Here is a 25,710-nt window from a genome sequence, read left to right as displayed (position 1 = left end):
CCCTCCCCCTGCCCCGCGGAGCAGGCCTGCCGGGGGCTGCAGCCCTGGAGGAGGGGGCCCGGTGAGGGGTGAGTGGCGGAGGATTTGTTGACGTTGGGGAGGGGCTGGGGTGCTGCTGAGGCTTCTCACGTTAGCCCAGGGGACACGGGCAAAGAGTCCAGTGATGGCTGGGAGGGGGCAGAGGCTGTCCCCACACAGTGTGCCTGGTGGGTCCGGCCATGTCCCCTGAGCCGAGTGCTCGCCCTGGTGCCCCCTCTGTCCCCTGGCTACTCCTCTCGCCCTGATTCAGGTCACTGTCTCTGGCAGCTTCCCTGACTCCCCAAATCTGGGCAAGGGGAGTACAGCCCGTCCCTCCCTTACACGCAGCAGGCACAGTGCCAGGGCCCGCAACACACTTCGGGCCCATGGAAATGCCTTCATTATTTTTTCAATCAGAAGGAAAAAAAAAATGAGTACAATCCAGCCTGGATTATGTTCTCCTTTATACCAACACAGCCACAAAATAGAATTTTTAATATTTTTATGGAGGTCAAATAAATAAATAAATAATCTTAAAAAAAAAAAAAAAAAAAAGAGGCTGTCTCTCCAAAAAAAAAAAGATATTTTTATGGAGGAAGGGGCCCATGAAAGTGATACTGAGGCCTTGATCATGGGGGCCCCTAGAGGCCTGTGTCCCTCCTGGGGCCCCACTGTGTGACCTGCTTCCTCACGCCCTTCTCCAGCAGGGCCGGGTCCTACTCCCTGGCAAAGCAGGGATGCAGCAGGCCTAGAATACATAGATGCTTGTAAATTAAAAAGTAGTTAACACTGATGGAGCACTCACTCTGTGCCAGGCACTGGGCTAGACTTCTAGGAAGTAGACACATCAATGTCATCCCCATTTTACAGATGAGAACATTGAGGCTGAGAAAGCCTAAATGGCCCGCGCTGTTCACCTGGAGCGTCTGAGTGTCAAGCCTGCGCTGGGAACCACTGGCCCAGCGATGTCCCCACAGCAGGTAGAGCAGCAGTGGGGGTGTCAAGGGGCTGAGAGTCCTTTCCAGGAGAGACAACCTCATGGGGATATTGGGCCAGTCCCTCTAGATGAGCCCATGAGTCATGACCCGTGGAGGCTCCAGCGCTACCCCTGATTCTCCTTCTGACCCCGGAGGCGCGGCAAGCCATTCCTCCAGGCACCCAGGTGCTGTGCGGGGGCCAATGAGTGACTCATCGAAGCTTACACTGAGGGCTCGTGCTATCTGTAGGGGCCGTGGGTGACTGTTAGTCCCATTCCAGAACACAGCGTGGGACGTGCCTGCATAGAGGGGATGGGGAACGTGGGAACATGGTGCAGGAGCCATTCTTTCTGCCTTGGGAACTTGGAGACAGGGAAGGAAGCCTCCATGGGAGAAGTGCTATCTGAGCCCATCCTTGAAAGCTTCGTAGTATCTCATCAGGCAGAAAAATGGGGAAAGGGCATTCTAGGCTAACACACAGCCCGAGCAAAGGTGTGGGAGTGGGAGGGGCCCTGGGTGAGGCCGAGGAGGGCTCAGCTCTGGGGAGCGCAAGTGGGGCGCTCAGGGCTCTGCGGCCACCACCCTAGGGAGTGGGGTGTTTGAAGATCGGGGAGCTGCAGTGAGGCAGTTAGTTGATGCGTGTTTATTGAGCAGTTCTTAGGAGCCTGGCTCTGTAATAGGCGTGAGGGGACCGAGATGACTTCAGGCACGCTCACCCATAAGAGCCTGGCTGGCCCGCTTACTAACCTGGACCCAGCACCTTTCCTTCCTCGGACTGGCCTTCCCCTTCCATAAAACAGGTTTTACTGGGCTTGTCACCAGATGACAGAGCTCTTTGAGGTCTTGGGATGAAAGATCCCGTAAATATGGAGCCCTGTCGCCAGCCGGGGCAGGGTGGAGTTGGGAGCCCACATCAGATCCCTGACAGGATAGAGAAACAGCCCCTGGGGGGTGGGAGGGCACTAGGATCCTCTGACATTACCCCCCTCCACAGCTGCCAAACGTGTTCCTGCTGCCAGGAAGCCTGACATTAAAGTCCTCCCCATCCCGCCCCCAGCAAGGACACTGCTTGGGGTGATTAAATGAGAGACGCCAACACCCTGTCTGCTGACCCATGCTGACAGCAGGGAGGGAGAAGTAGAGGTGGCCTTGGCAGCAGTGAGGTGACTAGAGGCTCTGCTGTCGCTTTCATGTTCCTCTGACACGGGCACATTGAGTCCCTGGCACACGAGTCTGGAGCTAGGGCAAGCAGACAGGTACACAAGTCATCCCACCTCCATGTGGGACGGTCACGTCTCCCCAGCGTGACCATGAGTCCAGGACAGACCAACAGCCCAACCTCCTCGACTTCCCAAAGATCTCCGGCGGCAAAAGCCCTTTGTGTTGAAGCAGTTTCTCTCCTCACTTGACCTCACACACGAGGAAACAGAGGCCAGAGGGCCTTGCTGACTTGTCCAAGGTGACGCACAGGACAGTTGTAATTATTCACGTGAGGAAAATGGCTCCGAGAGGTCAAGGGGCCACCCCAGGATCACGGGGCAAGCAAGCGGGGCACGTGGCCTGGAGCCAGAGCTGCGGGTCCCACTTTGCTTTTTATCATCCCTACACGGACGTGAGACTTCCTATGGCTGCTCTGGGTGAGAGCAGAAGAGTGCTCAGTGGTCCGGGGGGGCCCCCCGCAGGCCGGGGCTGGGGCAGGAGCCCATTTTGGCTCCCCTGGCTGAGCCGTCTGTTTCTCACATCTCCAGCAGAGCAGGCAGGGCGCCCAGGGCCCACGATACGGAAATGGTTTCATTTTCATCCTTTTAACATCAGAAGAAAAACTCCGTACAATCATAATAATATTTACGAATGAATCAAGCCTAGATTGCAGTCATCTTTCTGCCAACGTGGTCCTAACATATATGTTTAAATATTTTTTTTTTTAATAAAGGAAGGGGCTGCCAAGGCAAAAGGGCCTGGTGACAAAGAAAGCCATCACGTGGCCCCCACTGCAGGGGCTGCATGGTCAGCCACTGAGATCTTGTTCCAGGGGACGAAGGGGTCCGCCTCCTGCCCCGCCACTGGGTATGAAATGATGAGGAGAGAAGGAGGAGCAAGAACGGGGCGGAGGCCAAGAGGAGAAGACTGGCCACATGAATGGCAGCCACGCAGGGAAGAGCCCCGAGGGAGGGAGAGTTGCTGAGGGAGCCGGGGGAGATAGGTGAGGGGCCGAGAGAGGGGGAGACGGGTCTGCGTGTGATGGGTGGCACGGCACAAACACGGGACACCCGAACAGTGAGGCCAAGAATTTCTCCTGGCTCTCACTACTTCCCTGTGGCTGTGGTAACAAGTTGGCACAAATTGAGTGACTTAGAAGCAACAGAAACGTATTCTCTCACAGTTCAGAAGACCAGAAGTCCGAAATCAAAATCACTGGACCGAAATCCAGGTGTCAGCAAAGCCGTGCTCCCTCCCGAGGCTTTAGGGGAGAATGGGGTCCTTGCCTCTTCCAGCTTCTGGGAGCGGCCAGCATCGCTTATCCCATGACAACATCGCTCCAATCTCTGCCTCCGGGGTCCCGCTGCCCTCTCCTCTTCTCTCCCTCTCTCTTGAAGAACACTTGTAATTACATGTAGCGCCACCTTAATAATGCAAGATAATCTCCCTATCTCAAAAGCCTTCATTTAATGGCGTCTGCAAAGATTCACCACTTTCACTCACATGCACAGTCTCCCGGGATTAGGACCTAATATCCTTGGGGCCATTATTCACCTTCTGCTGGCCCAGAGAGGCAAGATGGTTCAAGAGGGACCTGCCTCCAGCCGGCAGAAGGCACGCCCCAGGAAAGGGTCCTTCTGCCAGGATCCTCGGAGAGTGAAACAGGCCTGCAGGGGCGAGGGTGAGATATGGACACTGCGCTGGAACTGACGAGGACAGGACTGGGGAGTTAAGCGCCCAGGTGAGAAGGGGTCAAGAGAGGCCCCTGGGAAGCTGGCCCTACATCTGATTTGCGTTCTCATTTCACTCATTCCACGGGCAGCAGATACTCAGACGTGAGCCAGGCCCCGTGCGGGGTCCTGGAGAGTCAGCCCTGTCCTCAGGGTCTAACCCTTGTCTTCAGGATGCTGCAAGTGCAGGTGAGGGCCCCCTCTTTTCCAGGGGGAGCAGTAGAGGCCCAGGAAGGTGGGTCGTTTTTGTCTGGAGTGCTAAATTGTTAGCCCAAGGGTTTCACTCTTCCTCAAGCCTCTACCTCCCCCCCCCCCACCGCACCTTCCTGTCCTGTCTCAGTGATTTTGTAATTTCTTGTCTCTTCCTCTTGGTGCTTTAAAAGTGAAATAACCAGTTACCCCTTGAAGAACTTGCACAGGAAATGACTCCTCCCGAGCTGTGCACTTGTGCATCTGTAAAGTTGGCGGGAGGCGGGCTGCTGGAGTCTGGCAGCATTTGACCCGCTCAGTATCTATCTATCACACGAATCTGAGTGAGGGAGAGGAAGAGGTAACCAGCCTTGCCTTCTCAGTATCAAATGTAGCAAACTGCCTCCTTAAAGTGGAGAAAAACTTCTGCAGTGAAACTTGGGGGCCCTGGGAGCAGACGGGGAAGTGACGGAGCCTTCTGCCATGTCTGGAATCCCAAAATCAACCCTAAAGCGGAAAAATCAGACTTGGACGTGAAAAGAATCTCCTAATCTCAATTCTGCCTCTTTCTAGCTGTGACTTTAAGCAAATCCCTTAAAACCTCTATGAACCTGTTTCCTAATCTCTAAAATGGTTGTAGAAATGCCTGGCTAAAGGGACAATTACGCATGCGCCAGGCGTTTAGCAAGCCTTCAACAATCCACTAACAATCCACTAAGGGCTAACTATCGCTACCCCTCCAGGTGGGCCTGAGGTCAGGGGTCTTCTACTCTCCTTGCTCCCCACTTCCTTGGGCCATCCTCAGAGAGGCTGTGTCTCCCCAGTCACCCGATGCCTTTAAGGCCCCGGCACCCGGGCTTGCGGAGTCGGCTTGCGGGGCGCTGGGACGCCGCGGCCGGAAGGCCACGGGTGGGGTGAGGCGCACGAGGCCGCGCTCGGAGCGGGATCAGGTGTTTTGAGCCGCCAGGCCGGGAGTCAAGTGCGCAGTCAGGCCCGGCCGGGCCCCCACCCGCGGGCTGCAGCAGCGTCCTCCAGCGGCCCGCCGCCGCCCCCGCGCCTCCCACGCGCGGACTCCGGGCAAGGCGCGCCGGGCCACCCCCCTCCGCCACGGCCCACGCGGTGGGAGGAGCGAACCGGGGCCTTTGTGTTCAAACCGCCCAATGGGCGGTGGCAGTGGGCGGTGACGCGGGCGGGGCCTGGCCAATGGGCCGCGGCCTGTCAGCGCTGATTGGCAGGCGCACACATACACACTCGGCCACGCGCGCGCCAGCCGGCCCCACTCGCGCAGCGCGGTTGTGCGCGGGTCGCATTGTCTGCCGCGCCGTCCCGCCCGCTGGCCTCGTCCCGCGCCGCCGCTGCCCGCGCGCCCGGGGCCCCTCACCGAGCACCGCTCGCGGGATTCCGACGCGGGAAGGGGGCGCGCCCGGGCGGCGCAGCGGGCCTCGGACGCCGCCGGCCCCGCACGGAGCCGCCGCGGCAGCAGCAGGTAACCGCCGGCCGTGGGCCTCGGGCGGGTGGACGTGCGGGGCAAGGGTATGTGGGCCGGCCTCGCCCGCCTCCCCGCGGGCCGCCGACTCCCGGGGTCATCGTCGGGCCGCTCCGGCCAGGGCCGAGCTGCCCAGGCCTGGTTCTTCCTCTCCGGGCCAAGCTGGGCCGGGCTGCAGCCCCGCCCGGCGCACGCCCCTGGGCCGGTCGGGAAGGGCCAGCGCGGTGCCGGGGGCCAGCCGCCCTGACTCATCTCCGCAGCCCGCCCACTGGCCAGCCGGGAGGGCGGATGTCTCCAGGCGGGACTTCCCCGGGCACGACCTCCCCGAGAGGAGGGGAGCGAGAGCCCGGCCACCTCCGACCGGCCCAGGGGAGTGCCTGTTTTCGTGCCAGGCAGGCGGCTTCCAGGGACAGGCAGTTCCCTGCCTCTGCCTATCAGACTCTGGGAATGGGAGGAAGGCCCATTTTGTTCCGTTCTTAAAAAAAAGAAACCAAACAAATAGGAGGCGGGAGTGTGACTTAGAACAGAGTGGCAGGGAAGGCGCGTGGTTGGTTAAAAAAAAAAAAAAAAAATCAAATGTCTGCACGTTCAGCCCGGAGGGAAAATGAGGGGAGAAGGGAGTTAGCACCTGGAGCGTTTTACAGGTCCCACGAGGGAAAGTAGTGTGAAAAGGCCCCGTGGAAGACGCCCGAGATCTAGGTTAAGTCTGAAGACTGGCTGGTTACTGCCATATAAGTTTGTGGAGGGGGGTGTGGGGAAAGGTGGAGTTGAGAGGATGTGGTTCAGCCCAGAAGTGGGGAGGGATGTGGTGTTTGAGGGTTTCTTAACTGGTGTGTGTGTGTTGGTGAGGGTGGGGTCTATTCTGATATGCAAAAGATTTGAGCTCCTAGAGGCCCTTGTTTTGTTTTGGAGGATTCAGGCCTTGACCTTTCGCATCTTCTGAAACCCAGACTCAGTTGCAAACTGTTTTGTGATACCAGGACTACAGGAAAGACTGGGAGGGCGGAGGAGGGGACTGCTGACAGTTTTCACCACCCCCTTCCACCCCCCACCCCACACACCTCCCTCTGAATATTTATATTCTTGCCAAGAGCGGCTTGAGTTGGCAGAAACATTGTTTTGTTTCTGCCCCAGGGTGAAGGCTTCCCTCCCTTCAGCAGGCAGGGGTTAAGAGGAGGAGCCTATATGGGCCTCTGGAGCTTTCAGGTGGGGAGGGCAGTCGAGGGGGTGGAATTACCTTATAAGGAGTGGAATATAGAAGAGGACCCAGGCCAACTTCCTGCTTTGGCTACTACCAATTGGTCCCTTTACCAACACAGGCCTAAAACCACGGAGGGATGCTAGGTGGGCATCCTACCTGGGAAGACGCCAGTAAGACCAAGACGTGAGGCTGCTTGTTTTTCAGAAGAGGACTTTCTAGAATTCTCCAGCTGGACTAACCAGAACTTCTGGTTTCCACATCCTTGAGTTGGGAAATATTAGTCTATGCCCTTTGTACAACATAGGGACCTAACAGTGTAAAGATCACCCAGGAATATTAGAAGTGATAATAAGTCAAAAGTACTGGGGACTCTTGAGTGGGTCTAAGTATAACAAAGACTTTGTAACATGGGCAGGCAAAGGCGCCACGTTGAGACTCCTCACATTGGTCATCTGAGATTTTGAATTTGGGTTTTTATATCTGGAAGGCTTATTAATCCTCCTCTGGTTATCAAACGCTGTCTTTTGCCTGGTCTCCTCACCTTGGCCTCCTTTGAGTCCTCGATATCAATTCCAGAGCCTTGATTTCTCACCCCATGTGCTGACTTGTTCCCTCTGGCAGAGACTGACCGAAATCCCACACCTGTCAGATCTACGCTCAAATCCTGAGTCTGTCATTCATAGGCTAGGTGACTGTGGGCAAGGTCACCCATCACCTCCGTGTCCCAGGGTCCTCCCTTGTACAATGGCAGGAATGGTACTTCCCATGTTCACAAGGATCAGAGATGGCTGTGTAAGGAGCCGGTTACCTAGGAGGCATTTAACAAAGTATTCTGTCCTCACCATCACCATCCTACCGGGATGCACTGCTGTTGCTGCACGCTAATCACTGAGGGGACACAGCATACAGACCCCTTCAGGATGGAGGTGGGGCTTACCAGGAAAAAGGTTTTCTCCAGTCCAAGTTGGATTGGCGCTGTGAATCAATGAGTACAGCCACAAGGAAAAGAAAGTGTGTCCCCTCGAAGAGAAACAGTTGGAATGAGCGCACGCACACCTCTAGGGGGAGGGCAGCATGGTGGGATGGCTGGACTGGAGCGTCTGGGCGAGGCAGCAGTGATCAGAGGCATTCAGTCAGCATCTGTCGGGTGCCTGTCGTGTTCGACGTGCTCTGCTCCGTGCCGAAGGTTGCAGAAGGTCCGGGTCTGCCTCTCAGGCAGCTCGGCATCAGGTTAACTGAAAACTAGAAAAGCCTGTGGAAAGCACCCAGAGAGGCCACCCGGGTACTAAGTGAGCCCGACGCCGGGCAGGGACTGCGGCGGGGTGGGTGCCGGCAGATGCTTAATAAATGCCCCACGTCTCCACCTCTCAGGCTGGGTTGAATGCACAGGGGGTGGACTGTTCCCTGGGAGCCAGGTCCCCAGAGATGAGCTGAGAACAACCGCAGGCCTCACATGTCCTCCTTTCTCTCCCAAGAGTCTCTCCAGGGGGAGGGTCCCCATCCTACGTCGTCATGTCCCGCCGAAGCCAGCGCCTCACGCGCTACTCCCAGGGTGACGATGATGGCGGCAGCAGCAGCGGAGGGAGTTCGGTGATGGGGAGCCAGAGCACCCTGTTTAAAGACAGTCCTCTCAGGTAGGGGATTACCATGGATCGCAGAGGGCTCGGGCAGGTCTTCCTGTTGCCACCTCAGCGGGCAGAGATCAGATGCCCATCCGGTCGAGGGGGAACCTTCACACCTTTGAGGATGCCAGGACCCAGCACTGCCGCTTCTTCTCCCCCTGTTGCAGGCCAGGCTGTTGTCCTCATGTTCGGAGGACAGGCCGTGGGGAGAGGCAGCTTCAAGAACAAGCCAGGCCAGAACCCCCCAAAGTGCAAATGGGGTTCACAGGAGCCCCTTCTGCTATGGATAGGTGTGCCCTTCTGACCCTCCGCCCCTGACCCATGTGTACTGTCTGTAGGGCTTCAGCCGGGCCAGCGAAGCCGCCCAGGGGAGGACCAAGTCTGAGCGGCACAGCAAATGAGCTGAAGCAGGTGCCTGCCTCATCCTGCCCGGCTGGCAGATATGAGGCCCAGAGAGCAGCTCACGAGGCTTTGGCTAGTCCTAGGAGGCCAGGTCGGGTTGGTCCGGGTTTTCAGTGGGCGGTAGAAATTGGTACTGCTTTAAGCAGCACGAGAAGAAGTTAGGAGGACAGGCCGTGGGGAGCCTGTGCAAATGTGAACCCCATTTGCACAAAGTTTGGCTTTGAAGTTAGGGACCTGGATTTGAATCCTGACTCCATCACTTAACTGCTGGTGAGATTTAGAGCTAATGGGAGCCAAGAGAGCACCTGTGGTTAGCACCTGCAGGAGCCTGAAAGCTGTTGGTTGCCTAGCAACAGGGCTGACCCACTCACTAGAGGCGGGCAGAGCGGCTTGCTTCCCTATTCCTGGCTGGGCTCACCTGCCTGTTCCCGGCCTCTCCCCTCCTGGCTGACCTCCCACAGGACCTTGAAGAGGAAATCCAGCAACATGAAGCGCCTCTCCCCAGCGCCCCAGCTGGGCCCCTCCTCCGACGCACACACCTCCTACTACAGCGAGTCGGTGGTCAGGGAGTCCTACTTTGGCAGCCCCCGGGCCTCCTCCCTGGCCAGGAGCTCCATCCTCGACGACCACCTGCATGGTGACTCCTACTGGAGTGAGTATCTGAGACCTTTCACCTGGGGCTTTGCTTCCTCTGCTTCCAGTGGAAACTTAAGGTCCAAAACCTCCCCCTGAGTGGTTTCGTAAGCACTGCTGGGCCAGAGGAGGGGCTCCCCATCTTCAGAAACCCTTAGAAGGGGAGCCGAGTGTCTGAACTCGCAGGCCACGTCAGACAACGAAGTGGTCATGGAGCTGCTCCAGGCCCAGAGACCCTCCTGTGGACCCAGGGAGCTCGGGAGAAGCGGAGGGCAGTCCCATCTGTCTATCAGATGCTCCTCAAGGTGTCCCCATGAGGCCGTGTGGCATAGCCTCCTGGGAGCAGCTCTCGGCCCCCGGAGAACCCCGCGTTCTTCCCTCCGCAGGTGAGGACTTGCGGGTGAGGAGGAGGAGGGGCACGGGCGGCACGGAGAGCAGCAAACTCAACGGGCTTGCTGAGAACAAGAGCTCCGAGGACTTCCTGGGCTCTTCCTCGGGCTACTCTTCTGAGGATGACTTCGCAGGTAGGTGACGCCTCGGGGATACACTCCAGCAGCTCCTGGGACTGCTGGGGCGGTGATGGGGGAGGCCCAGGGAAGGTGACCCCCTGACCGCCTGAGAGAGCACAGTATCCGGCGGGCCTCTCCACAGACCAGCCGGGCATCCCCCCCACCCCCGTGCCACCATGGCACCCTGAACCAGGCCTGGGGGGCCCTTAACACACCTTAACTGCCCTGTCCCCATCAGTCTGAGCAGCCTGTGGTCAACCCCATTGTGTTTGACTTGTTTCCAGCCAGTACTTAACATGGGGCTTCACATAGAGGAGGGGCTTGACCCCTTTAGTCTAGTTCTGAACGATGGTTTGAAGGACTGCTGGTGAGGAGAGGGATGCAGACGAGAAGCTCAAAGCAAACAAAATGTCAGAAGCCTACCACTTCATTCCTTTGACAGACGTTTACTGACCTGCTGGGGGCCAGCCTGTGCGATGCAAAGGAGAGTGATAGGTGGTCTCAGCTCACAGTCGAAGGAGACAACTAATAGGCAGTCTCCATATCCCTGGGCCCGTAAAAGTGAGGACAGACTGAGTGTGGCCTCTCTGTCCCTGCAGGATACTCGGAGACTGACCACCGTGATTCAGGTTCACGGTTAAGGAACGCCGTCTCCTGGGCAGCCTCTTGTTTCTGGACGCTTGTCACTTCTCCAGGTGGGTGCTGGCTATTCTGTGCATGATTATTTCCATTCTCTACAGCAGCCCCTTCTCCCCGCTTCTCCCTGTGGTTGGGCAGCCCACCAAGAGACCATAGGACCATCAGGGAAAGCTCATTCTAGAATAATCACTGGAGACCAGGAGCCATAGTAACATTCTAGCATTCTTGGGTGGAGGGGCAGGAGCAGCTGCGGAGCCGGATGGAGGATGTTGGCAGACTAGGCAGGTGGGATCAGAGGAACGGGGCGGCCTCGGACAGGACAGAGGTGCTCTGGCAGCTCAGGCTTGGGGGTGGGGGCGGCAGGTGGACAGAGCGGTGCTCTGAACCATGACCTGCAGGCCTCTGGCTCAGGGTGACACTTAGGCCTTGCCGGTCCCTCTTGTAGGCCGGCTCTTTGGCCTCCTCTACTGGTGGGTTGGCACCACCTGGTATCGCCTGACGACAGCTGCCTCTCTTCTCGATGTCTTCGTTTTAACCAGGTGAGCGAGACCCCCACTTTGACAATGAATCCGGAAGCCCTGGGACGGAAGGGACCCATAAAGCTCCTAAACCCCTAGATGTCATCTCTCTGAAGGTGGTTGTCCCAGTTCACGGGTAGCTTTTATCAGTGAGCAGACTCCCCAGAGCCCCTCTTTGCCTGACAGATGATGGGACTGAGTCAGGTGTTTTCCAAACCAATAGCTCTCTTCAGGGAGTGTTCTGGAATTACGGGTTCCTGTTTCTTAGATTCTTCCTGCTAAATGCCAGCCCCATCTGGCCACTTCTGTGTCTGCCGAGCCTGGCCTTCCTCCTGCTGGTCAGGTTTTAGGCTCCGGCCAACAAGTGGTGTTGCCAAGAAAGTTCGGTTTCCCTCTTGGCCCCGTGGCAGTCTAGAACCCAGTGTTCTCCGAGGCATGTTCAGAAGCCAGGAATAGGTGCTGCGTGAGGATGCTGTGGGTTTCTTTCCCAAGCCCCTGAGCCAGCAGAGCCAGGAAAGAAGACTGAGCCAGGAAGTCCGGGTCCTCCGGCCGTAGTCCTGGCTGGGTGGTCGGCCAGCTGTGCTGAGAGGGGCAAGGATGGACCTGTATCACCAGAAGAAGGTTCCTCATTTTTCTAAAAGAAAACATTGTTTAAGGAGTTCTGTATTTTTTTTTTTTCCTAGAATTGCTTGCTTAGAGGACCTCTGTATATGAAAATTTCAGGTTTTTCAAGACCCCATGTTTTTTAAGTAACATCAATAAAATTCAGAGAGTCCGAATTCTCCCCATTATTCCAAGACCTACAGGTAAAGCTCTAAAGTGTCCGGCCCTGGGGAGATGAGACACTTCAGGGCACCCCACTCCAACTCTAGTTTAGCACTCAGGAAAAGCCTCTGCAGACTCCCCGTGGGGATAAAGAGGCCCGAATGCCCTCTTGACACCTCCGCCGCACCCCCCCCCCCCCCACTGTCCCCTCCTGTGGTCCAGGCGCTTCTCATCTGTGAAGACATTCCTGTGGTTCCTCTTGCTGCTGCTGCTCATGACCGGCCTGACCTATGGTGAGCTTGCCCGGGGCTGCAGGGGAGGGGTAGGATGAGCATGCCGGGCCGAAATGGCGCTGGCGTGCCAGAGGGGCAGGGCAGGGTGTGGGTGGGGGCTGGCGCTGAGCAGAGATGTGAAAACCACAGGGACCGTGATGACCTACAGGAAAGGGAAGGAGGCAGGATGAGTGGGATCAGACTGAGCCTGGGCAGCTCCCAAGCCCCAGGCCAGTCCTGTCTGGCTCTCCTGGGTCCTCACTGACCCATGCAGCATTCTCAGGGTGCCCAGTGGGTGAGAGGGGATATGCCCCAGTCCACTGACCTGGTCCTGTTTGGGGGCCTGCTCTGGACTGCCTGGCATATCTAGAGCATTCTTGGAGCCACCTGGCTCAGGACATGCCCTAATACAGCAGCACTGGGGTAAAAGCCAGGATCTTGACACTGTTAGTAGTAGTCCTTTTCCCTCCATTTGAAAGCAGGACATCTTCTGGGTGAGTGAATTCTTACGACGTCAAGTTCAATCTTTAACTATCTTTGAGATCGAAACAAAGTAGTAAAGAGAAGCATGCTCTTTTATACTAATATAGCTCATTTATAAGGTGCTTGACATTGTTCCAGTCTCTATCCTAGGACTATTTTGTGTGTTTTACGTAGTTGTAATAATTATGTGTATATATTTTGTGTTCAGCTTGTAATCTGACAGTATCATAGGAGTCTCACAATTCCATAGGAGTTGCCTCTATGGCCCCCAGCCTGTTTTAATGATTGTACCAATCTACAATTAATTGATAGAGACCATGCCTTATTTTTTTTAGAGTTGATTTTTTTAAGTTTTTATTTATTTATTTGAGAGAGAGACACAGATTGAGTGGGGAGGAGAGGGACAAGCAGACTCCCCGATGAGCAGGGAGCCCAAGGTGGGGCTCGATCCCAGGACCCTGAGATCATAACCTGAGCCGAAAGCAGATGCTTAATGGGCTGAGCCACCCAGGCGCCCCTGGAGTTGGTTTTATAGGTTTAGCATCTACTCAACTTGTATTTACTGAATAGCAAGGTAGAAAATTTTTCCAAGTGTTGATTTCCTTTTTGTTTCCTGTTACAAGAACAGCTTGTTCATGTCCAGTGGAAACTGGGCATCACCCTTAAAATAAGAATGATCCTTTACAGTTGTATAGCTTTGTTCATGAGTTACCTCCGATAATTTGAGTTTCACCGCAGCCTTGTGGGGTTGATGGAGTTGATGTCCCAGCGGCATCTCTCACGAAGAGATGCGAGATGCGTGTGGAGAGTCTGAAAGGCGGGGGGAGTGGCCCGCTTCGGGAGGGGAGTGCATGAAGTGAGGCGTGTCCAGAGGGACTGACTGAAAGCCTGGGGGGCGTGTGATTCCCGCTGCACTTGCTCCCAGCCAATGACTGAGTGGCAGGTGTGGTCCTACCCGGATGGAGACGCATGCAGCTTTTCAGGTGCCCTCATCCCCACACACACATGCATGTGCCCAGCTCAGGAGTAAACGCATCACAAGCAGATGACCCCTAAAGCAAGATGCAAGTGTCCCTGTGGCTGTAGCACCCTCTCTTAGCAGGTGTCTTGTTTTAGTGATTCTCAATCACAGTAGTCCATGAGAGTTACCTGGGGAGCTTGTGTTTTTCTTTTTTATAAGTAGGCTCCATGCCCAGCATGGTGGGCTTGAACTCATGACCCTGAGATCAAGAGTCAGACACTTAACCAACTGAGCCACCCAGGGGCCCCTCCTGAGGAGCTTTTAAGACTCACCTACAGGGACAGTGCGGTGGCTCGGTTGGGCATCCAACTCTTGGTTTCGGCTTAGGTCATGATCTTGGGCTCGTGGGATCAAGCCCCGCATCAGGCTCCGCGCCTCTCTCCCTCTCCCTCTGCTCCTCCCCCAACTCTCTTTCTCTAAAGTAAGTAAGTAAAATCTTTCACCTCACCTACAGAAGGATCCCCCAGACCAGTGAATTCATGCTCTAGAGAGTGGGGCCAGATACTGGGTATTTTAAAAGCTTCCTGGGTGATTCTGATGGACATTCGGGAGTGGCCTCTGGTTCTACCGCTGGATCATCCCTAGCTTATTAGAGCCATGTTCTCTGAGTTTTGCCATCCAGAGAAAGATGAGGGTTCCTGAGAGATGTGAGAACGCATATACTCTGGGACTGTCGGGTGGAAGTTACCGCCTCAGAGAATGATGGGAACCTCCATTCCACCACCCCTCCATCCCTTCCAGAAGAAACGCAGCTCACGGGAATGAGACAGGCTGCTAATAACCCGTGTTGATTAGGCTGCCCTCTTCAGCAGCTTATGCCTTCCTGCTCTTGGCCACTGGCCTGGATAACCCCCTCTCCTCTGTGGACAGGCGCTTGGTATTTCTACCCGTATGGGCTGCAGACATTCCACCCTGCTGTGGTTTCCTGGTGGGCAGCGAAGAGCAGCGGCAGACAGCAGGACGTGTGCGAGTCCAGAGACTCGTCCCACTTCCAGGTGAGGATCTGAGGGTCGCGGGTCCTCGCTCTGCCTGTTTGTAGTTGATTTCCCTGCCCTTACACCTTACATACAGGGCTGAGAAGAGGCGTCGTCCTCGCTGATAAACTGCCTTGTCTCCCAGGACACCCCTTTCTATACGGTTTGGGGTGCAGGTACTGGGGGAAGCAGTTTGCTTGTGCTTAAATAGGACTTCAAACTGTCCCAAAGTTAGTTGCCGTCTTAAGCACAGAAAACCGAAGGAAAAAGAATGAGACCAATCGTTTTGTCTACTTTTGTTCCTTTGTAATATAATTTCATAAATATTTACTAAGCATCTTCTACGAATAAGGTGATATGTTCGTCAGTTACCAATTACTACAAGTAAATCACTCCTAAAATCAGTGCCTTAAAACTACAAGCATTTGATTAGCTCACGAGTCTGGGGCTCCTCTGGGTGGCTTCTCTGGGCTAAGCAAGGACCGGCTGATCTAGCCTGGGCTCCCTCGTGTGTCTGCAGCTGGCTGTGCACCACACCTGCTTTTCTCGTCCAGCAGGCTAGCCTGAGCTTGTTCTCATAGCAGCTGACCATGGTTCCGTGAGAGCAGAATCAGGCCTACATTCAGAACTGTCCCTTCCACCACATTCTAGGCCGAAGGCAGTCTCAAAGCCAGGCTACATTCCAAGAGGGGGACATAGACGCCACCTCTTGATGGGAGCACCTGCAAGCCCACACTGCGGAGGGTGCGAATACAGGGCAGAGGGTAGAACGGGGGCCAGTTTTGCAGCCCAGGCTGTGTCCTCAAGGAGCCTGCAGTCCAGTGGGGGTGACAAGTGCCCAGATAACCAGAATGTGTGCGTGTGACAATGAAAATTTAAAATTCTTTACTCCCTAAATATATTTGAATTTTTCTTGCATCTTGCTGAATCTAATTGGCTAACACATTTTTAACCATTTATGTTGGTGGATATTACTTTCCTCACCATCATGTTATCATTTCATAAAATAATAACCTATTTTGGCATTATAACTTTCCTTTTTGTAATCATTAGTAAAGATGTTAAATACAATTTCAGGATCACCTTTTCTGTGCAAAGGGGGAGTATATCTTTGTACTTGCTTACATTTGCATAAAGACATGAATGAGAATCGTTGCTTGGTTTGGGAGCAGGTGGTGGTTGAGAGCACCAGGTGGATAGGGACACAGGTTAGAATAACTTACTGTTTGCTTTTTGAGTCCTGCAAATGTACGGCCTATTTAAAAAATTTTAAAAATCAGAAGCAACTTCTGCGCTTAGGAGGTTCCTGTCTTTAACTGACAGTTGACAGATTATATCTTCCCTTGGCAAAGATTTTTGTTTTTAAGCCAGCAAGTTTCTAAAAATTCATAGCATGCTATCAGGTGCAACCCTCAAGTCCAAATGACTTCTATTTTCTCTGTGGGCCCTCCAATTAAAGAGAAGAAAAGAAAGCCTTTTCAAATTATTTTGTCTTTTAGCCCTAGTTCTCTTGGACAGACTTAGTGGGAGCTGCTGAAGTCAGCAGCTGAACCCCTCGGCCCCTCACTTTCTGGCATGCGCACCCATGTAGCAGAGGGAAGGGGGCTGGGGTCAGCCCAGCAGTCCCCTGCAGCTCCCTCCTTGCTATGTCCCCGCTCACCTGGCCCACACCCACTCCTCCTTGGGGATCAGACCCTTCCGGGCCACGTATGTCCAGCGTCCTGTGCCGCACGGTCACCACATGTCAGCAGCCTTAGGGCACCCGGGTTCCCTGCTGGCGTCCTCCCCTACCTGTGGGGCACAGAGCGTCCTCTGTCACTCACCTCCATGGCTTTTCCCTCCCCACCCCGCCAGGCTGAGCAGCGCATCTTGTCCCGGGTCCACTCTCTGGAGCGGCGTCTGGAAGCTCTCGCTGCTGAATTTTCCTCCAACTGGCAGAAGGAGGCTATTCGGCTGGAGCGGCTGGAGCTGCGGCAGGGAGCCGCTGGTGGGGGAGGCCACGTGGGCCTGAGCCAGGACGACACCCTGGCGCTTCTGGAGGGGCTGGTGAGCCGCCGTGAGGCTGCCCTGAAGGAGGACTTCCGCAGGGACACTGCCGCTCGAATCCAGGTCTCTGAGCGGGAGCGGAGTGGCGTTTGGGTGGCGCGGTGGGTGTATGGGATGGAGGGGCAAGGCCCTGCGCACCCTGACATGACAGAGACAGCAGTGTGTCACTTGGCAGTTACCTTCTCTAAGCCTTCGTTCCCTGTAAAATGGAGGCTCTCGTGTTTACCCTTGCACCCCCACCCAGTCGTGCGAGCACAAGACTGTAGAGTGCCTGGCACAAGAGGTGTGCAGTTAGATCCAGGGAGTCTTGCATGTTCCCAAGGAGCACTGGAGAAGAAAGGCCAGGAGCTGAAGTTCGCAGTCAGACAGGCCTGGTTCAAGTTCCCATCCGACCCCATACTGGCTAAGTTCCCTCTGCCTGTAACTCCGGAAAGTCCTCAGCCTCTCTCCTCTGACAGGAAGAACTGGTCACCCTGAGAGCAGAGCATCAACAAGACTCCGAAGACCTCTTTAAGAAAATTGTCCAGGCTTCCCAGGTCGGTGGGGCCCTTATCCAGTTCAACATCTGCTCTTGGGCTGAGACAGCGTAGATCTCCCGAAGGGCCTGCTTAGACACCAGATGGGGTGGGGGTAGAGTCCCCTGACTTCTGCTGAGGGCCGAACCCACGGGCCCTGGAATGCTTTGCAGGGACGCGCTGGGGCACGCTTGAGGAAGGGGGGCTTTCAGGAGGTCTGTTGTGCTGGGTATAACATGCCGAGTGAATGAATGAGTGAATGAATGAATGCCGAAGTGTGCCAGCAGGGAGACTCTCTTGGGGACCTTGACCAGGAGGTGTTTAAGGTTTGCCAGGGTGGGGCTGTAGTGAAACAAAGACTCCAAAGGGAACAGATCCTGCTCCGGGAGACCGGTTGCTGTGAGCTTGGCATTTGTTGTATCTGTGCCTTCTTCTCGCTACAGGAGTCTGAGGCTCGACTCCAGCAGCTGAAGTCTGAGTGGCAGAGGTAATGGGCACTGCCATCTGGCCTAGGCCTGCTCCTCCCTGCCCCTTCCCCCCACACCCAGGCAGGCCTGGGGAGCAGAGCCCCAGAGCAGAGAGGGGATGGCTGAAACCTAGCTCAGGAACACCTGCTTAGAGTCTGTCCTTAAGATGCGAGAGAGGTTGGGTATAGGAGGCAATGCAGGAGAACTGGGATTTGTGGGTTTGGGTGTAGACATGCCATTTTTTCTGTCCACACTCACGTAGGCTGCCTTCCCATACCCCAGACATGCGTATGTGTGGAGGGTGGGAGAGGCTGAGGCAGAGTGAATTATGGATCTGGGGTTAGAAAGGGAACAGGGTAAGAATTTATTCCTTGGGATAAGCAAACCAGTTCGTAGGCGCCGGGGCTGTGGTCCCCAGGCCAGGGTCCCCAGGTGTAGGCCTTGCGTGCACCTGCGGGTGATGAGCACACACTTCTATTGGGAGCCAACGAGGGGATCCTCTTGTGTTCCTCAGCACGGCCTCACCCCTCACCAGGGAGCCAAGGCTTACACTTTTCTCCTCTCTTCGGGAGTAGGATGACCCAAGAGGCCGTCCGAGAGAACTCCATGAAGGAGCTGGGGCGGCTGGAGGGCCAGCTGGCAGCCCTGAGCCTCAAGCAGAGCTCTGTGGCAGACCAAGTGGGCCTCCTGCCCCAGCAGCTGCAGGCCGTGAGGGATGACGTAAGTTGGAACCACCCAAGTCCCCTGCTGAACAGCCTGTCCTCGGAGGGCATCTGTCCTAGGAGCCCATATGGCAAAGAGCCTATTTGCCCAACCGGCCCCTGCTTGGGACTTGGCACAGATGTTGGCTTTCTTTGACCAGAGCTCTTCCGGTTTTGTTTTCAATAACGTGGAGGGTTGTGCATAACTCTTTCTTCCGTGTGGGTTAGCAGGATTTGCTGGCCCGGCCCTCCCCTCCCAGGCTTGTGCTCCTTCCCTACCCCTTCTACTCAAGCCAGGCACCACCCTGCCCTGGCCTGGGCCACCAGAGCAACACTGTCCCTGTGAGCCTCTCAGAGACCTTTTTTCGGTACCCAGGTGGAGTCTCAGTTCCCCGCCTGGGTCAGTCAGTTCCTTCTCCGAGGTGGAGGAACCCGCACGGGGCTCCTTCAGCGAGAGGAGATGCAAGCTCAGCTGCAGGAGCTGGAGAGCAAGATCCTTGCCCACGTGGCCGAGATGCAGGGCAAGTCAGCGAGGGAGGCCGCGGCCAGCCTGGGGCTGACGCTGCAGAAGGAAGGCGTGATCGGGGTGACAGAGGAGGTAAGGACTGTGTGGCCCCTGGAACAGCCCCACCCCCTGACACAGTGTTCTCTTTCCTGGGAGCCATAGACCTGCACAGTCCCAACTCTGCTGGCTTCCTGGTGTGTTCAAGGCCTAAGGGATATCTACCTTACCTCTCAACATGCAAGAGGCTCTGATGTTGGCTTTGGGGCTGGTGGGGGTGGGAGTGGGGGGACACCTAGGGAAGTGGCGTGTGTGGCTGGATGCCAGTGTGTGGTGCAGGATAGGGGGGGCCCCCAGTAGTAGGGGCTTAAGGGTGGGCAAGTCTCCTTCTCCTGGCAGCCGCCCTGGGCACTTCTTTTAGCAGGTGCAGCGCATTGTAAACCAGGCCCTGAAGCGCTACAGTGAGGACCGCATCGGGATGGTGGACTACGCTCTGGAATCAGGAGGTGTGTGTGCACTCTCCCCCCTTTGCAGAGCCTTTGTCCTGCTGCTGGCCAGGTCCCCGTCCTGGCCGGCCCTCTGGCATTGGCCGGGGCAGCCATGTTGCTAGGCGAGTGGAGCTTGAGATCAGCACACATCACTCACAACGAAGGCAAGTGAAGAAGCTTAGGAGAAGTCTGGATGAACTGAACACCACTGTTGGCCAGGGAGAGGCTGACGTTTACAGTTATTCTGTAGTTGGATATAGTTGAGGTACACAGACTAGGCCCGGGGCATCTGCCCTCCATCCTCAGAGAGGACATGGCAATAGCCGTCCCCACCTGGGTTCCCTGGGCTGGTGAGATGCACTGGTGTCTGGGTTGCCCACCCTCCCTCCCCTGCTGGGGTCCAGCTCCAGGTGCCCACACTGCCTTGCTTTCCTGTCTTAGGGGCTAGTGTTATCAGCACCCGGTGTTCCGAGACCTATGAGACCAAGACGGCCCTCCTCAGCCTCTTCGGCATCCCCCTGTGGTACCACTCACAGTCACCCCGAGTCATTCTCCAGGTAGGCACCCAAAGAGGGCAGCAGCAGGGGCCCCGAGCAGTCACCTGTGTAGCTGGGGGACTCCCATCCTGGGGTCAGCAAAAGCTGTGCTCAGGGTGGGCTATCTTTGTCACCAGCCCTACGCTGACCCAGCTTCCTTCCCCTCCAGCCAGACGTGCACCCAGGCAACTGCTGGGCCTTCCAGGGGCCCCAGGGCTTTGCCGTGGTTCGCCTCTCTGCCCGCATCCGCCCCACTGCTGTCACCTTAGAGCATGTCCCCAAGTCCTTGTCGCCCAACAGCACCATCTCCAGTGCCCCCAAGGACTTCTCCATCTTTGTGAGTACCTGTGGGGGGCTAGGGGGGCTACAGGACCCTGTGAGCCTCTACGAGGACCAAGCTGGGATCTGTTCTTTGGCTGGGAAGAAAGGAGCATATTTGGAAGAGAGAGCAGCAGGGTGGGAAATGGTACCTCAGTCCCAGTTATCTTAGGCTGCACTGGAAGAAACCGGGTCCAGGGCTCAGGCCCCCTACAGTCTCACTAAGGCTGCTGCCTGATCTGCTAGTGTGGGAAGGGACCAGTATGGGAACAGGAAGGGAGAACATTCCTCCCTGGGGGGGCTGGGGCACTTGTCTAGTGCAAGATCTTCCCTCCATCCCTTGTTCTCTTTTCAGGGGTTTGATGAAGACCTGCAGCAAGAGGGGACACTTCTTGGCCAGTTCACCTACGACCAGGATGGGGAGCCCATTCAGACCTTCTATTTTCAGGTACAAGACTCTGCTATGCTAGCAGACGTGGTGTACTCACTTCCCCAACCACTCAGTAGACAGTTTCTGAGCACTCACCCTGGGCCGGGCACTGGGGGCTCAGGGCAAGAAAAAGTGCAACCCCTGCCTTCCGAGAGCTCAAGGTAGGGAACAGGGACAGCTGTCCAAGTGGGACGGGAGAGGCACCACCTAGATGTCAGCACAGGGGAGGGTCCCATCCCAGACAGGGAGCATGGAAAAGGCTGCCCGGAAAGGGCAGTTGTCTGAGGGTGATCCAGCTGGGCCTCAGGCGGTACAGCATGGCTAGGGCACGCAGGGAGGGCGCTTGCCTCAACCTGAGTGGGCATCAGTCTCCCAGGCCCTTGTTAGAAATGCAGATTCCCAGTCTCCACCCCAGGAGATAGGCTCCCCGGTTCCAACAGCCCTAAGGAATCAATGTTCTTTTCTTTTTTTTTTAAGACTTTATTTGAGGGCGCCTGGGTGGCTCAGTTGTTAAGCGTCTGCCTTCGGCTCAGGTCATGATCCCAGGGTCCTGGGATCGAGCCCCGCATCAGGCTCCCTGCTCTGCAGGGAGCCTGCTTCTCCCTCTCCCACTCCCCCTGCTTGTATTCCCTCTCTCGCTGTGTCGCTCTCTGTCAAATAAATAAATAAAACCTTAAAAAAAAAAAATTTTATTTGAGAGAGAGTGCACATGAGTGGCGGGGGGGAGGGCAAGAAGAGGGAGAAACAGACTCCCCACTGAGCAGGGAACTCAATGCAGGGCTCAATCCCAGGACCCCGGGATCGTGACCTGTATCCAAAGGCAGCTGCTTAACCGACTGAGCCACCCAGGCGCCCCAGGAATCAATATTCTAACAAGCAGCCCAGATGACTGCTGTGCAGGGGGCTTGAGAGCTACACCAGGGGTGAAGAATTGGATGAGGTGGCAAAGGGACAGTGGGGGGAAGGGAGGCTGGAGAGAGGCAGGCCTGGCTACCAGGCCAAAGACTTCTGGCCCTGATGGGCACTGCCATGTTTTCGGCAGAGAAGTGACAATACCTTATTGTAAGATCACTGTGACCATGCGGAAATGGTGAATTTAGGGGACAAGACCAGTCAGGAAGTGGCTGCAGAGAGAGGGTGTGAGGAGGGAGAGGTGGATACACAGTTGGGAGGCCAAGGGTCAGGCTGGACAGAAGTGGGGAAGGGGGAAGAAGGGGATGGCTTCCAGAGGTGCCAAGAGGCAGGCTAATGCAGGGGGGTTTGGCCACCAAGTCTGAGGCACCTGTGGGATGGTCCAGTGGAGGGATCAGGGGAACTAGACACAAAGACTGAGCGGTCAGCTCCAGGGTGGTAACTGAACCAGCGGAGTGCTCAGGGATGGGTGTAGACTGAGCCTTTAGGAGAAGGTAGAGGACAAGAGGCTGTGTGGAAGGCCAGAAGGAGACAGGAAGAATAGGAAAGCACTGTGCCTACTGGCATCAAACCAGGGCAAATTTGCTCCAAAAGCTCACTCAAAAATTGTGGCTTTTTGAGCAAAGAGAACCAGAGGCCTGGGGCGCCTGGGTGGCTCAGTGGTTAAGCATCTGCCTTCGGCTCAGGTCATGATCCCAGGGTCCTGGGATCGAGCCCCGCATCGGGCTCCCTGCTCAGCGAGAAGCCTGCTTCTCCCTCTCCCACTCCCCCTGCTTGTGTTCCCTCTCTCGCTGTGTCTCTCTCTGTCAAATAAATAAATAAAATCTTAAAAAAAAAAAAAACAAAAAACAAAACCAGAGGCCTGATGAGAACTTGAGAGAGAATAATTCTGCCTAATTCAGAGTAAAAAGATTCTTTTCCAGTGTCAACATCTATCAAACCCTCCACAAAGGTAATTCAGTCCACTGACAGTAATAGCTCCTATGAATCTGTCAGTTTGGGATGAATTTCGCTGGTCCTCAGCTACACGGCCATTTGTATGTGGCTGTGGGTCAGTGGCCCCTGGAGGACCTCTGAAGCCCCTGGAGCTCCTTGGCTCATAGGCTGGAAACTGCTTCATGGTCTGATGACAGGAGCTTGGAAGCCCACTTCTCTGTAGAGGCCGATGGACGGGGGGGGGGGGGGGGGGGGCGGGGGGCATCTGACCCTGGGGGTGGCTGTCTCCCTTCCTGCCCTCCTGTCAGTGGAGTTTGAGGACTTGGCCACTCCTAACCTCTCCTTTCTCTACCCAGGACACTAAAATGGCCACATACCAGGTGGTAGAGCTACGGATCTTGACTAACTGGGGCCATCCCGAGTATACCTGCATCTACCGCTTCCGGGTGCATGGGGAACCCACCCACTAGGCCTTTTCTGTACTGCGGCCAGCCAGCTGGGAGTCCAGCCTCTCTCAGCACGTGCCCCCTTCTCTGGGAGTGGGAGAGCAGCACCCTGCCACTTCCCCACATGCTTGACCAGCGCACGGACTTCCAGGAGCAAGAACCCCTGGCCTGATGGAGCTGAGAACATATAGGGCTTTCCTAGCAGCGGGACAGCTCAAGGTGGACAGCAAGCTCCAGTGTCCCTTTTCTTTGTCCTCCTTGTGCCAGGCATGGGGTGTCTACTTCACCCTCTTGGGATGGTGTATATATGTAGCATATTGTGGGGGACTAAAAGACAGGGAGAGAGGCAATGAGTGGACATCTTCCAGCAAAGGTGGGTGAAACCTGTCTGCCCCTTAAACAGGATGGGGGCTGGCACCCAGGGAGCTGCTGATGGTAGGTGTGTGAATGAAGCAGGTGCCAAAGCCGTGGGTGGGCTATAAGTGAGGGCCTGGGGCAAGTGAGCTGCCCTCATCCGCAGGCAGGGAAGTGAGGTCCTCTGGGAGGAAAGTGCTTGTGGTGCAGGTTGGGACTGAGCCCCAGTCAGGAAGCTCCTTGTACAGGGCAGCCAGGCTCTTCTAGAAGTCTAGTGCCATCAACCTGAGGGAGCTTGACCCATGAGGTCCCCCAAAGGCCTCGCTACAGTGTATTTGGTCTGGGTCACAGTGGGCCGTTGGGCTTCCCATGCCCTTGAGGGTCTGGCTCCTGTGAGCCTCTGAGGGGCCAGGGGGCCAAACTGTAGGATTCCCACTCTGCTGGGGCTAGTTGCTTTCTCTCGCTCTCCTGATGCTGGGACCAGGGCCCATTCTGCTCCCCATTCCTGCTAGGGCCTACCTGTGCCCCAGAGCAAGCTTGTCACATTCCCCCAGGGTGAAGGGAGCCTAGACCAGTTTGAGGCCATAAGCAGCTGGGGTAAGCTTAAAAGGGTGAGGAGCAGGGTATTCCCTAGGCTCTTGGGGTGGTCCAAAGAGTATGATGGTAACATTCAAGGTGTCATGGTGGGAAGAGGTCTGTCTACTGTGGGCCCCCATCCTAGTCAGGCCCCTGACTATAAGGGCCCTGATCCTCAGCTACCCCCTTGGGACTCTTTCAAGCTCTTGCTCAGATTGTTTCCTTTCTGGCTCATTTTCTATGGGGGGTGGCATTCAGGGGTGGTGGGCAGCGGGGAGATAGGGCTTTTAGACCCAAGCAGGCCTGCTGTATTATGTATATATTTTTCAAGGTCTGATTTTTAACTGAAAAGCTTTGGGCTTGATTCCTAGCCCCGTTCTGTGGGGCACTGACTGATTTCAGTTCCTTGTAACCCAGCTGCCGTGAGGGGCTGCTGTGGAGGCAGGTGCCCCAGGAGCAGGGCTGAGCCCCAGATGGGCTCGTAGGGGAGGAAGCTGGAAGGAAGAGGAGGCCCAAGGCCACCTCTGGTCCTCTGGCAGTGGCCCCATCCCAGACAACCAGGTTTCGTTTTGCGCTCTCCTGTCACAAATGCTGCACTATTGGTTCTGAATTTTTTATCTCCAGATTCTAATTTATGCCTATGCAAAAAAAATAAATTATGCCCAGGATTCATGGCGTGTGTAGTTTTTTATCTGGCCCTGGCACAGGGACTCTGCTCTTGGGAAAACAAGAGCATGAACTCTGAACCAAAACAATGCCCCAAAGACTTACCCCTGAACTTCAGAAACCCAGGCTTCTCCACTAAAACCCAGCTGGGATGAAGAACGGGGCTTAAGGCTGGCCCTGCTCTGGGATTCTGGGCTCAGGGGAGAGAAAGGGAGACGAAGAAAGAAGGGGGGTGGCTTTATTAGCCCTCCTAGACATCCCAGTAGGAAGTGGGCAGCTTTGCCTGCCTCTCGGTGTCACTTGAGCAGAAGGTAGACGAATCTACCTGTTTCACTACTGACGTCTGCCTTCAGTGTGGGACTGGACTCCACAGTGGGAACTGGACATTTGTCCCTTGTACCTATGCTAGGATAGCACAAAGAGAAGGGTCCCCTGAAGAGCCAGAACCTGCCAGCTCAGAGGAACAGGTCCTGGCCCTTCCCTGCCAATATGTCCCCAGATTCAGTGCCTCCAATAAGCTGCTTGAAGGGCCAGGGGTGGTTCCACAAACACGCTTTCCAACATACTCTGCTCCTGACCATGGCACCTGACCCAGGGCTGGTCCCCACCACATCTGAGAAAACAGAGGCTGGGATGGGTCAGGAGGGGAGGGGTCAGGGATAAACTGCCACAAGAGAGGGTACCAGGTGCAGTGTAAATCCAGCCCTGAGGCCTTGGGCCAGTTAACCCCTCACCCCTCTATGCCAGGAAAGAGCTGGTCCTATGGCTCACCCCCAGTGACCACTCCATTTTCCCTACTTCACTCAACACCTGCTCTGCATCTAGAACGTCTCTCAACAAAGGAGCTATCCCCCAGCTGCACCACTAAATGAGTGCCTGGAACTTACCACAGTCAGGGCTCAGTGCCCCTGGTTGTGCCCTCCAGGCCAGACATGTACCCTCTGCCCATCTGCACATGTTCAAATCCTCCTGACCCCTCAAGGCACAGCTCTCACCCCATTTTCTCCATGCCCCATGCTCCCAAACCTGTGTTTCCCCCTGCACCATGGCATAGTCCCATTCCCTTATTCTGGGCCAGGGAGGCCAATAAGCCAGAACAGGGGTCCTAACCGAACTAGACGCCACAAATGCTAGCTGTGCATACAGAAGGGTCAGGATCGGTCGTTCGAGATGATTAA

The 25,710-nt window shown here is 55.8% G+C and overlaps 1 protein-coding gene across 1 annotated transcript; it reads left to right on the top strand.

Annotated features, from left to right (window-relative positions):
- Window positions 1-5,359: 5,359 nt before the first annotated feature.
- Window positions 5,360-24,534, top strand: SUN2 (Sad1 and UNC84 domain containing 2). Its single transcript, XM_036078610.2, has 18 exons — window positions 5,360-5,600; window positions 8,277-8,435; window positions 9,287-9,477; window positions 9,845-9,982; window positions 10,567-10,662; window positions 11,052-11,145; window positions 12,112-12,182; window positions 14,536-14,660; window positions 16,494-16,748; window positions 17,144-17,221; window positions 17,644-17,687; window positions 18,243-18,387; window positions 18,745-18,966; window positions 19,292-19,376; window positions 19,800-19,915; window positions 20,064-20,231; window positions 20,568-20,660; window positions 22,847-24,534. Exons 2-18 carry the CDS (start codon window positions 8,314-8,316, stop codon window positions 22,958-22,960), a joined length of 2,157 nt encoding a protein of 718 aa, XP_035934503.2. The 5' UTR covers window positions 5,360-5,600; window positions 8,277-8,313; the 3' UTR covers window positions 22,961-24,534.
- The last annotated feature ends 1,176 nt before the right edge of the window (window positions 24,535-25,710 follow it).

This window comes from Halichoerus grypus, chromosome 6, assembly GCF_964656455.1.
Source record: "Halichoerus grypus chromosome 6, mHalGry1.hap1.1, whole genome shotgun sequence".
Classification (NCBI taxonomy): domain Eukaryota; kingdom Metazoa; phylum Chordata; class Mammalia; order Carnivora; family Phocidae; genus Halichoerus; species Halichoerus grypus.
Note: the sequence above shows the minus strand (reverse complement) of the source record. Positions and strands in the feature narration are given on the sequence as shown.

Excerpts from the sequence above, each read along its gene's own strand:
- SUN2 (XM_036078610.2), top strand. The coding sequence starts at position 8,314 with ATGTCCCGCCGAAGCCAGCGCCTCACGCGCTACTCCCAGGGTGACGAT. Across the intron at positions 9,478-9,844 it reads GCATGGTGACTCCTACTGGA|GTGAGGACTTGCGGGTGAGG; the intron begins GTGAGTATCTGA and ends TTCCCTCCGCAG. Across the intron at positions 20,661-22,846 it reads TTCAGACCTTCTATTTTCAG|GACACTAAAATGGCCACATA; the intron begins GTACAAGACTCT and ends TTCTCTACCCAG.